Below are 12414 nucleotides of genomic sequence, written 5' to 3'. Positions count from 1 at the left end.
CCCCCAAACGCATTACACCACAAAGAGGTCTAATTTGGCGAGGGAGACAAACAGTCCTAGACTAACATGAGTGGAAGTAATGAGCAGACTGATCACACTCACAATCAGATGAAATACCAGACACAATTGCCCTTTTTCAATATGCTGTGAAGCTATTTTCTTGTACTGGAGAAGCCTTTTGTCCCATTTATCTTCTATATCATTGGGAAGTGGCTTCATATATTAAATATTGGGGCTTTGGAGAGAGAAATATAGAGAAGCATTTAGGTTGGTGGGTCCAGAGATACCCTTGCACAGAGAGTGCGTAGAAACAAACAACAAAGAAGCTGCTATATTAGAGGTGACCCTAACAGAGCCTGACACATCACAACATGGGGTGGAGTGTTTGTGAGCATGTTTTTAGCAGAGGGTGCTGCCATTTTATTTAGCTTGATTTAATGCTTCTAGCAGTCCACTGATTGTTCTGGGTGTTTTGTATTAAAGAATCCAATGCATCAGCATTCTAAGCATTGCTGAAATACAATTAGACAAAGCCCCGAACATTGATCACACTCACTGCCTTTTAATTCACCCTCTATGCCAGAACAGAATAAAGGGTCACATGACAATTGGACAGCTTTTCTCTCTGTATGGTTCACCCTAATGTTGGTTCTGCTATGTTGTGCTGATGTGTGTGTTTTGCTTAAAGCTGTATGTGACCAGATCCACTTGAAAAATACAACAGAAAAAAAAACCACTGGGACATAGAATAAGGGGTCTGGCTTCTTTGAGTGCACTGGTACAGTAACTACTTTTCATGAAGTATTTAACATAGGGATTAACATAATTAATTGAAGGAGTCAGACTTGGAGAGGACAGATAGATGAAAAGCAGATATCTATTACATAACAAAATAATATCTATATTAATTGTCCAGAAAAAAGACAGTTGTGTGATGCCGCTAATACTTTAGACTAGGGGTGCGCAAACGTCTTGCCTTGCGCTCCCCCTCCCTGCTCACGCCCCACTTATCTGCTCTGAAGCGTCAAATGACACTGCGGGGTCGTGTCACGTGACCCCGTGGTGTCATTTGACGCCTTGTTGCCGAAGCCGCCTGAATCACGGTCAGTGATGTTGCAGAGGGCTCACGCGGTCCCCCGGCATTTAATTGAAATGCCTTGGGGAAGAGCGCAAGGCCTCTGCACCCACCGTGCCCCCCTCCCCCCCAAAAAATCTTGTGCCCCCCAGTTTGCACACCCCTGCTTTAGACCAGTGTTTTTTCCCTAAAGATATCCCTATAATTTTCAGGTAATTTTAAAATTGTACCAAATACAGAAGAATTTACAATGTATCAGATGCGCTGTAAGAGAGGGTGGGGGTTCCTCAGAATTTTACATAGTGGTCCTTAACCAAAAAAAGGTTGGAAAACACTGCTTTAGACCAACAGTGGGCATTTTAACCCCTTCAGTCACACAGCGCAATGTGTTTCAGTCTCTTCTAGCACCTCAAGAATGTAAAATTCTAATCCAGGAGATATCTAATCCATACAACATATAAAACTGTTTTCCAATTATTTTGGAATCAGAGCTGCAAGATGGAAAGCGTCCGTCGATATCTACTAACACCCTGAAATATAACTACAAACGTGTTTTAAGCATCAGAACCAGCTACATTGGTTCATGTGATACAAACTCAAAAATGCTAGGCAGGAACACACACGTCGTACACACCAACAGCTCTTGATTTTAATCCATATCTCTAATAATTTGCTTTTGATGATGTTTTTTTGTTTTTCATTTCTTTTTGTCTATGAAGATGAAAGGGCCCCCATGAATCCCTGAACAATGGTCTCCCAGGCAGCCTGAGAAATGAGGCCCAGTCCACACAGCTGCAGCCCTCACCTTGTCTTTCACATGCTAATGGAGTGTTGGTCACCGCAGCAACAGGGACCTTCACATATGGATTTATAGCCAAGAGCCCTTCACACTGCAAAGTGGGTCCCATCAGAATTTGTCCCTGCCACATATATAACAGTTAACCAATTTGATGCTGGAAAGTAGCTGTCCAAACATCTATTGTTGAAACTCTAGAGTCATGTACCCAGTTTGATTTATGGACCAATCTGCTTGATCTTGAGCTCATCTGAGTGCAAAAGTGGCACTGTCCACTCCAGTCACGTTCACACATTTTTACAAATCCTATTGTGTTTTCTTACTAACTGTAGTCCAGATTCCAGTTGTTTTCCCATGCATGACATGTGATATACATTATCCCTCTCAAGTGCTGCATGGATGAATGGGTTAGATATAATATGCTGTGCTATTCCATATCTCTATATCCATATGTTGTAGGCATACCTTATGACCATTGCCTTTTTTACTGCAGAAACCCCGCTCTCTGGTTAGGGTCTTTGGAAAGGGGACCAGGCAAGGCAAGCAGAGGAAGATGTGGTGGAGAGGCGGTTCCTTTAAGAGGAGCTGTTTTATACAGAGGAGGGATTTGCCATGAAAGCACCTTGGAAGAGAAGCACTAAACAAAGCTTGGACCTCAATACTTCTAGTCTACTGCACTACAGATCTCAGAAAGAACCTGGGCAGGATGGTTATCAAAGAGGTAAGAGGAGCGGCACAAATAGCTATTCTTCAAAGATCTGCAATCTCCACTTGAGTCCTTTCTGTTATTCATCACCTGTCACCCTACCGTCCCTCATTTCACTACTAAGTAGATCCTTATTGTTTTTAAACACCACCAGTACTTACCCCATGTCCCTCCTCTCCCCCCTCCCTGCTTCTTACCCTTCCACTGGATTACTCTTCTTCTACTTACCCTTCCCTATTTTTTTCCCTTTTCTATCTCCTATTACAAGCTATTTTTATTTTACCACTCCCCTGTTTTATTCCTCTACTTTTCCCCCTTTCTGCTCGTCTGTCATTCTCTCCATCTCACTCATCATTTTCTGGCCTCTCAGCATTCCCTTCTTTGGTGTGTCTTAAGTATCTGTTCAGCATGGTGAGTAGTCATTACTACAACAGTTACAGTTCATTAACTTTCATTTAAGTGAATGGAAGTTCCTGCATCATCAACTACATGTAAACATCTTACACTAATAAATAGGGAGGTAAGTTTCCAGCTCCCACTACTTCCTTCCCATACCTTTCTCTGTATCTGGTTTGAATCAATAACTTCATTAAGTGCTGCATGTCTCATGATTTGTGATTTTTTTCCTCTATCCCCATTTATACATGTTCTGTTTATGCAAAGTACAGTATATCAAACCTGTGCGCTGTCTACAATTATTTTGACTCTTCTGTTATCAATCTTATGCTAGTCCCTATTTTTATTGTGTTCTTTTCATTCTTTATGATCAGATGTATAGATCATTCGCCTGTAGAATATATGTTTATGTAATTCTATACCTTTGTGTTCTAACTATTCACTTTATTTTTGTTATTAAATACTACCTGTTCGTTTCAAGGAAGGAATCATTTAAAGGTAACACAACTTCTGTAGTTAGCAGAACCTTTAAAATCTGAGAAGTAAAGTCTACTTCATGTTCAACAATTTTCTCACCCCTAAAATCTAACTTGCTGCAATATGAAGCAATTTTAAGTATAACTATAGACCTCTAACCAGTTGAAACTCTTTTGGGTAGGAAAATCACCATTACCCAATTATAATACTTTTAGCCTACTACAAATGACTGTGTCCCATGGATGGGCATGTTTGAGGGTTCGAAATCCAAAATTCGCTAATGTTGCATTCAGTTTCATTCAAGCAGTTAAAGAATTCGACATTTCATTCAAACTCTGAGTTGAATATTGGAAAACAAATTTTCGAATCTGAGCAAAATTTAAGCCAAAATCCCCCCCAAAAAGGCTCATCCTTTCGTTTGGTTTAATGTGATTTTTTGTTGTTGTTTGGTTCTATTAGAGTATTTTTTTTGTGTGTTTCCTTTTTCTAAAATGGTCAAAACCACACGGAATAAAACATGAAAAAAAATGTCAACATTTGAAAAAATTCAACCAACATTTGAAAACATTTTTCCCATCATTCTATAACAATCCAAAATCAAAACACACCTTTTTTTAGAACTACAACCAAAACACGAAAATTTGTTAGAGCCAAAACACCAGTGAAAGTACCCACCCGTAATACTATGCATAAGGTCTTTTATGTTGGATTAAAGTCCAAGTGTAAAACAAAATGCCAGGTATGGTGACGCTCTGCAGCTGTTTTTTTTGTTGTTGTTTTTGTAGGATGGAGTAGCTGTTCCAGTTTATTAGTGGTTGTAAGGGAGTTAATGTAGCTAACAATATCATAGCTTAATTTGAGCATCAGCATTCCAGACACTTGATGACAAGTACAAATTGAATGTTAAAAGGGGGTGTACAGATCTGAACTGTTTCTCTGCCAGAGGACGATGCCAAGAAGACAGTGAAGATGTTCTGTCCTCTATACTTTACACTCAATTTGTAACTTTCATCAATTAATTTTTGACCTCCTAGTTTGTGTTGCAGGAGCTGAGGAGGCGCCGCTTCTGGCGCTCAGTGCTGGCGGAGGCTCTGGGAACATTCATGTTGGTGGCTGTAGTACTGGGGGCATCTTGCCTTGAGATGGGAAAGACTGAGTCGCCCTCGATTGCCCCGGCTCTAGCAGCAGGACTGTCAGCTGTCAGCCTGGTGCAGTGTTTCGGGGAGATCAGCGGTGCCCAATTGAATCCAGCCATCACATCAGCCCTGGTGTGCGCTCGGAAGCTGGACCTGCTCCACGGTGTGGCCTTTGCTGTAGCTCAGTGCCTTGGTGCCACATGTGCCTCTGCTTTATTCTTCCTGTCTGTACCAACGTCCGTCAGCAACCAGCTGGTCACCAGAGTAAGTTGTTACCTGCTGCATAAATGACCCTATATCATAGTATAAAAATAGCTAGAATACTGGCCAACTACTATTAAGCTGCAGTCTATTCATTGCCTGTCAATACAGTACTTTCCTTCCATGACCCGTCTCTGCCTGCTGTCTCCTTCCCTTCATCCATCTATAGGGCTTTTCTTTGAATAAACCCTCATTATCTAAATATAACCACAAACAGAAAAATAAATCAAAACTCTCAGCGTACTTAAAATTGGTCCTTACTAATCTCGGAATACTCTTCAAACCTTGAACCCACACTCAATCTTGTTAATCAGGGAGAATTTTTTTGTTCTACCTGCTCTTCAATAAAGCTCCCTCAACCCAATGTATGTCAATAAAAGATAACAAATTATCTTCCTACAGATAGCATGCACCCTCGACCAATGCAAAAACAAGGATGGCTTAATCTAAAAAGGATTAACACACTCAGAGTATGCTTCTAAAAGGTTTACCATAGAGTGCTTATTTTACGTACAACAAAAAAATAGGGCACATTATTACAATATTAAACATCTACTAGGCGCCAGATAAAAAGGAAAATGATAAAGGAAAGAATAAAACCCACGAGTTGCTCAAAGATAGATTTACCTGTGTGACAGACAAGTTTGACATATATTTATTAAGTAACAGCTTATTAGAGAAACGGGTTTACTTTTAGTGTTGTCTAAATTTAATTTAGATTAATTTTGTTTAGCACTAGGCCTACACTTTACCAAAGCGTAGTATCCATGGCGACCAAACTCTTTGAAACTTGACCACAGAGTCCTTTATATAGGCCAGATTGTTCAGATGCAGAAGGTCTTGTTTGATACTGATACTGTTTAGTTTTGATGAACCCTGGAACTCTGTGAAACCAGCCATTGTTTCATCAGGAAGTCTATAGTCATCACTGTCAACAATCCTGACACTCCATCTGTCTTTATTTCACAGGTGAGTAGCAAGGGAAATGCTGGACAGGCTCTAGGCATGGAAATTTTCTCTACCTTCCAACTGGCTTTCACCATCTTTGCTGTGGATGATCACCGGCGCCGGGACATTACAGAGCCAGGGAGTCTCGCCATTGGCTTCTCCCTCACTGCAGGCTCTTTAGCAGCGGTAAGAGCCACCATTCCCTTTTGTGTATCGGATATCAGTGTTCATTAGTGTCTTCAACACCAGTAAAGGCATTTGACCATACTGGGAATGAAAACTGCAATGAACTACAGTATGTCTGTATATTGTGCCTACATTATAAGGCACTCAGGAATGACTGAATAGACAAATGAATGTCCCAACACAAAGGCAGGATGGAAAATAGTAGAAAAATCTAGTGATGATCAAAATAAAATCAGCCATGTGGTATTTGTGGGTGATAGTGAAACTCCTGTACAGTACAGCAGGCACTGTAGTGAATTTTTAGGGCACATAGACAACATGGGGTTGGGAATTGCAGGGTTATTGGCTAGGCTGCTAATGTGCTGAGAAGGGGTAAAATTGTCTTTAAAGAAGGAGACCATCTCAAGGAAGCTCCCTGGTGGAGAGATTCATTGTGGCTCTGTTATTTTACATTATGCAGCGTTATGTACACTATATCAAATTCCATGTCATACATACATTTTTAGTAAATGTACAAAGAAGTAAGACTAAGCAGTTCTTGGTAGAGCTATATGTGCCCACATAATAATAATATTTTTGTAAAAATCAGTCATCTGTTCTCGGGCCTTAGCAGGTGTCTGTAGAAAATCATTGAGAGAGCTTTTAAGTGAACAGTATACTGACCTCCACACAAATCTCTCTACTTCCAAACCTTCCTCCATCTCTGCCATTCTTCTTTACACCGCTCACTGTCCTTCTCTTTGTCACCTGCTTTCTCTACCCTGTGTTCTGTCTCTCCCATGTTCCTTTTTCCTCTCTCTTCCCCTATGCAGGGACAGTTCTCAGGTGGCAGTATGAACCCAGCAAGATCCTTGGGTCCAGCAGTGGTCACTGGAATTTGGGAGCATCACTGGGTGAGTGTCCATCACGTGGCTCTGCCACTGGATCTAGTAAAATGACTGTCCCTCGGGGGACATGCTGTCCATTTATGAACTCTTAAAGGGTGCTAGTGGCCGTATTTGTCACAGAGAGTAAGCTGTGATATAGTTTCACGAACCGACATATCAATAGTACAAGGTTTTCTTCTGCATTATCTTGTGAGCATGCAGCGGTATGAAGGGACAGGCCACTGATAGATTTCAGTATGATGAAGGTCACTTCATAATAGGGAGGAAAAACAGTAATGTGTCAACTCCCCTGGGCAGTGGCGGATTTCCCATTAGACCCGGGCCTACGGGGGCAATATTTTGGGGCGGCAAATTTTGCTGTTTCATTTTTATTCCCCCCCCTCCTGTTTACAGAGGCCCCACTCTCTTCCCCACTGATTGCCGGGGGAGAGCGTGGGGCCTCTGTAAACTTCTTATCTTCTCTTTCGTGCCGCCCTCCTTCTTCAGCGTCGTGGCCTCAAATGACGCTGCCACATCACATGGTGTCACATTTCCATGGCAACAAGACATCTCATTGCTGTGGCAAAGCGACGTCACGTTCCCATGGCAACGTGATGCCACGTGACATCGCAATACCATGGCTACGTGGCGTCGCAGCGTCATTTGAGGCCGCGACGCTGAAGAAGGAGGGCGGCACAAAGGAGGAGGTGGTGGCCTGGGCGGCACCAAGGTAAGTGCCTATGGTCGGCGGATTTGTAAATCCGCCACTGCCTCTGGGCCAGGATCAGTTATGCTGTAAATCCCATACATAGTGCTACTAAATCTGTGCACATTATATAATATGCATTATTATTATTATTATTATTATTAAAGTATCGCATTCTATATGTCTATACTGCTGGAAGAATTATAATGCAATTTGAGATGACAGTTTTCATGCTATTTTTTTTATGTTATCCTTTAGAAAATTAAACAAAAATCAAGGTTAACCTAAAACATCCTACATTAAAGATCCCTGTTCATTAGGACACATGTCACTGCTTGGGCCACAATCCCATGTTGTCTGCCGAAGAACAACCTTTGTAAACAACGTAACAATCGAATCGGCTTCCTTAGACGTACCTAATCACGCCAAAAGCAACAACTTTATAATCTTATTTCTCAATAATGACAGATTTTATTTCTTCGGGGCCTCTGTATGGGGGTGTTTGTCAATCAAATGTTTTCTTTGCCCTGATCCAACCCTGAAAAACAAAAAAAGGGGCGCAATAAAGAAAACAAAAAGCAAAATGAGTACTAGTAAAGTCAAATTTATATAAAAAGCACACTTGGTGCTTACAACATTTAAAACATCACTAAAAATCATTTCAATATGAAAAAAACCACATATAAGTGTTGTGCACCGAATTACTAATAACCACAGAGTATAGGATCCTGTAAAAACAGGACCACTCAAACCCAAAGGATTCAGTTCTCTCTGCAGGTGGTGTATTCAAACAACTTAGCTTGGGGTTGATATCCTCGTGGAGTAATAAAAACAGGTACACGGCAGCTTGCGAATCTCCGTCGTCATGTGTTGCGTAATGAGGTCACCTCTAAGCGTTTCGCGCACCAATAGCGCTTCATCAGGGGGTGGTCTAAAGTATCCTGAGGTGGGGCTTAAATACCAGCAATTCTTTTTAACCTTAACCCTCTTTGGTTATTATACCCTTTAGGGTTATATGTATTTGCTCATTTGTTTTTATTAGCTTCAGCATTGTTCGCACTGACAATGCGCTGATTGGTTGGCTTCTTAGCAATGACCTGGTATTTTCCTGGTTGGCAAGCAGGCATAGACTTGCTGGTATTTAAACCCCACCTCAGGATACTTTAGACCACCCCCTGATGAAGCGCTTTTGGTGCGCGAAACGCATAGAGGTGACATCATTACGCAGCACGTGACCCCGTGACGACGTACATTCGCAAGATGCCGTGTACCTGTTTTTATTACTCCACGAGGATATCAAACCCAAGCTAAGTTGTTTGCATACACCACCTGCAGAGAGAACTGATTCCCTTGTTTAGATCTGGGAATCCTTTAGGTTTGAGTGGTCCTGTTTTGACAGGATCCTATACTCTGTGGTTATTAGTAATTCGGTGCACAACACTTATATGTGTTTTTTTTTTTCATATTGATTGATTTTTATTGATGTTTTAAATTTTGTAAGCACAAAGTGTGCTTTTTATATAAATGTGACTTTACTAGTACTCATTTTGCTTTTTGTTTTCTTTATTGTGACCCTTTTTTTGTTTTATACAGTATGTATATAAGGGACCCCGCTGATCACGGGAGAATGGGAGCTGCAGGGAGATAACAACAACAATTCTGAGTTGATAAAGAACGTTTGGGACAGCGCGCTCTGAATACCTGTTTCCTGATCCCACCCTGGTCTTGTCAGAGAGTCAATACAAATAAGCCGTCTAGGACAGTTGGTCGCAGCCTTTTTGCTGTGACCAAGTGACCACCAGCATGAAGCTGCTGGTCACCTCGCTGCAGGCACACTCAGCCGCCAGCCGCTTCACCGCCAAGGTAAGTCTTTAACCTTAGTCCTTAGCCTAATAAACCCCGAATCTTAACCCCTATTACTAACGCTACCCCCTACCCTAAAAACCTTTACCCCTTACCGTAACCGCTAAAACCACTTATAATAACTGTCACAGAAGCCCAGAATCTACCCCCGGGATCAAAGCACCAGACAGGACAAAGCAGTTCAGTAAAGAGTATTTATTCCAGTCGGAGCCAGCAAGCACAACACCAAACACAGATCAGAGCTATACTTACTATAACAGGGGCATACGGGGGAATCCTAGCCGACTAGGTGCTGGGCGCCACATTGAAGGCGTACCCAGGGTTTGTTTCCACACTCCGTTGGGGTAGGGACCGTCCAGACCGCTGGGGTAGGGACCGTCCAGACCGCTTTGGTACACTTCTCGGTTGCGTAGTTTCAAATTCCCCACTCAAAAAACCTGCTCTCTGCTTTTCCGGCAACCCATAGTCCCATAGCACAAAACCATTTTTGACTCTCCGGCTGGGCTAGGATCCCAGCCTTGTTTTCAGGTGTCCCTGGCACAGACTCAGTTCACCTACACGTCAGGATCAGAATGACCTATGGAACACTGATCGGGTTCCCCTTACATAGATTCCCTGCTACCTTCGGAAATCATGCTAGACGGGCTGGGGCCAATCAGGAAGCGAGGGCTCATCTGCATTGTACAATCATGGCTGAAGGTAGTAGGAGCAGAGTTATGGGGCTTAGGAGGGCCAATGGGAGCAGCGCCTACCAGCGCCTACTAGCCTTTTATCCAGACATTTGGGCTGCATAAAGGGTTTCCCTGCCCGGATTGTCCGGAGACCTTGCTATGCTTTATTGTGGGCAGAAACACATTTTGACACTTCAGTACAGTTTATACACTCAGGAATAAAGAATCACAGTTACAGGGTATACAAGGGGCTACCGGGCATATAAAAATGGGTTAACTCCGGTGTCTGGTGGCCAGATGAGCCACATGGAAGGATAAACTTGGAACTGGACTTAACCTTTATTATGCTGATCCCTGGACACCCTTCCATGATATTGACCTCCTACTCTAACCGCTAAAACCCCTAAAGTTAGCCCCCTAGCCTAAAACTTACATTACCATTGAAGTGGCCAGCAACGGAAGCTCCAGCTGCTGCAGTGAGGGATTTCTCTGTGGCCAAACTCTGGCGGGTACTTGGTCATGGAGAGACGACTGCGACCAAATGTCCCATTATGAAAAATAGGGGGTGGTGGAGAGAGAGCGGCCCTGGTTATGCAAACTGTTGCTGAGCACAGTGATATCACACAAAAAGAAGCAGCCGGAAGAAATCTAACACCCCCTATCCCCAAGTCTCATTTTACCATGTTAACAAACTAACTTTAAAAGTTATTATTCATTTATTGAAATTACTTATAGGTGTCATATTTTGGTTATTAAAAAAAAAAAAGTAATCAACCACCCAGATGCAACCCCTTAAATATTTCACTGGCATTAGTACACTTAGGTCCATGAAGTTGTCTGATTATACTGAGCTCTGCTGTCCCCTCAGGTTTACTGGATTGGTCCCATGCTGGGCGCATTCCTGGCCGGTGCTTCTTATGAGTTCTTCTTCGCCTCCAGTGCCTCACGGGAGAAGCTGGTTGCCTGCCTCACCTGTAAAGACATTGATATAGTGGAAACAGCAAGTGTGTCACGCTCCTCCCTCTCCACCGCCACGCAGACTGCAGCACGCACACGACAGCCCGAGCGCAAAAATGAGCTCAGTTAGCGGGTGGGGATGTGGCGCACAGGAGAGAATGTGAGAGCTACAGAGGAATAACTTCCAGCTCCATTGTTTGGCAATGCCTGATTCATAAAGGCCAAATTATACAGTGAATACTAGAATATAATTCCAATAAATGTAATAATACATGGTCAGCCATGAACTATTACATTTATTTGAATTATATTTTACTGGCATGTTTGCCTTCTATATAACTTATTTATGGGATCATCTGCGTTCCCTGGACGAGGCTTCTCACAGCATTGGATGCAGCACCCTCTGAGTTTACTTTGTGTGATTGTGTAGTGTCATCTTTAGGGATCAGTCATAGGACTTTCATATATTTGCAACATGTATTGGAATTGTTATAAAATAAAAAATCCTCAGGCATTAGTTTCATAATTATGCTGTGTTTGATAGCTCTTTATTCTTAAGCCTGAAAACCATACAGCACAATAGAAAAATAACAAACATTACACAACCCATAGTGCATTTGTTATGGGCTACTAACATTTCTACCTGCTTCTTTCTAAGTGAGAAAATATTGCAGCAGTGTCCTGGGTTATAAGATGTTTTATTGATTGCCATTTTTAAGAGACCCTGAAAAATAATGGAGAATTATAGGAGAATTTCACAAAGAAGACCATGAGAAGAATAAAAAGGCAAAGTAAAGGTGATTTTTTCTGACTACAGGGAACTACATCTTTTAGGTAATGAAGAAGTTAGTAGTTGGGTTACCATCAGTTATCAAAACCTCGCGAGATAATATGCCCAGTTAGTGAAAAAACGACTGAGTCTATTGATCTGTTGCAGAAGTATAACAGGATTGTCAAATATATGAACCTGACAGGCATTGGCATAGCTAGCTATGCGCAGGCCCCCGGCAATCATTTTTTCAGGGCCCCATTAATATTAATACTGCCATGGCGACGCGTCGCCGAAAACAAGGTAAGTGAGTTACAGAGGCCTCACGCGATTCCCCGGAATTTAATTAAAATGCCTTGGGGAAGAACGTGGGACCTCTGCAACCACCACGCTCCCCCTGAAAAATCTTGTGCGCCCCCCTGTATTAAGGCATAATTGGTGCCGTTCTGGAACATAACATACTGCACCAGATAACAGAACAATTGTAGGAAACAATGGATTTTACTCCTGGTAATGTGCACAAAGAGATGAAAGACTGAATAACTGGAGCTGTGATATACACATGAAAAACTACAAACGAGATTAAGAATACTTAGCTACA

At 42.2% G+C, this 12414-nt stretch overlaps 1 protein-coding gene across 3 annotated transcripts; it reads left to right on the top strand.

Moving 5' to 3' along the window:
* The first annotated feature begins 638 nt into the window (after window positions 1-638).
* LOC142489876 (aquaporin-4-like) lies at window positions 639-11574 on the top strand. 3 transcript variants are annotated; one of them, XR_012799958.1, is made up of 8 exons: window positions 639-778; window positions 1795-1972; window positions 2365-2592; window positions 4497-4850; window positions 5817-5981; window positions 6794-6874; window positions 9147-9416; window positions 10956-11089. XR_012799958.1 is itself a non-coding variant. In XM_075591403.1 (7 exons), exons 3-7 carry the CDS (start codon window positions 2578-2580, stop codon window positions 11172-11174), a joined length of 834 nt encoding a protein of 277 aa, XP_075447518.1. In that variant the 5' UTR covers window positions 639-778; window positions 1795-1972; window positions 2365-2577; the 3' UTR covers window positions 11175-11574. The 3 variants fall into 3 exon arrangements, 2 of the variants coding, with proteins under 2 accessions (XP_075447518.1, XP_075447520.1); XM_075591403.1 differs by lacking the exon at window positions 9147-9416 and having other exon boundaries at window positions 10956-11574; XM_075591405.1 differs by lacking the exons at window positions 1795-1972; window positions 9147-9416 and having other exon boundaries at window positions 654-778; window positions 10956-11574.
* Window positions 11575-12414: the final 840 nt, after the last annotated feature.

This window comes from Ascaphus truei, chromosome 3 (genome assembly GCF_040206685.1).
Source record: "Ascaphus truei isolate aAscTru1 chromosome 3, aAscTru1.hap1, whole genome shotgun sequence".
Taxonomy (NCBI): Eukaryota; Metazoa; Chordata; class Amphibia; order Anura; family Ascaphidae; genus Ascaphus; species Ascaphus truei.
The sequence above is the reverse complement of the archived record's forward strand: the minus strand, read 5'-3'. Positions and strand labels throughout refer to the sequence as shown.

What these genes read in the sequence shown, in the direction of transcription:
- LOC142489876 (XM_075591403.1), top strand. An exon ending in GCAACCAGCTGGTCACCAGA is followed by an intron (nt 4,851 to 5,816) that starts GTAAGTTGTTAC and finishes TTTATTTCACAG; the next exon opens with GTGAGTAGCAAGGGAAATGC. An exon ending in GAATTTGGGAGCATCACTGG is followed by an intron (nt 6,875 to 10,955) that starts GTGAGTGTCCAT and finishes CTGTCCCCTCAG; the next exon opens with GTTTACTGGATTGGTCCCAT.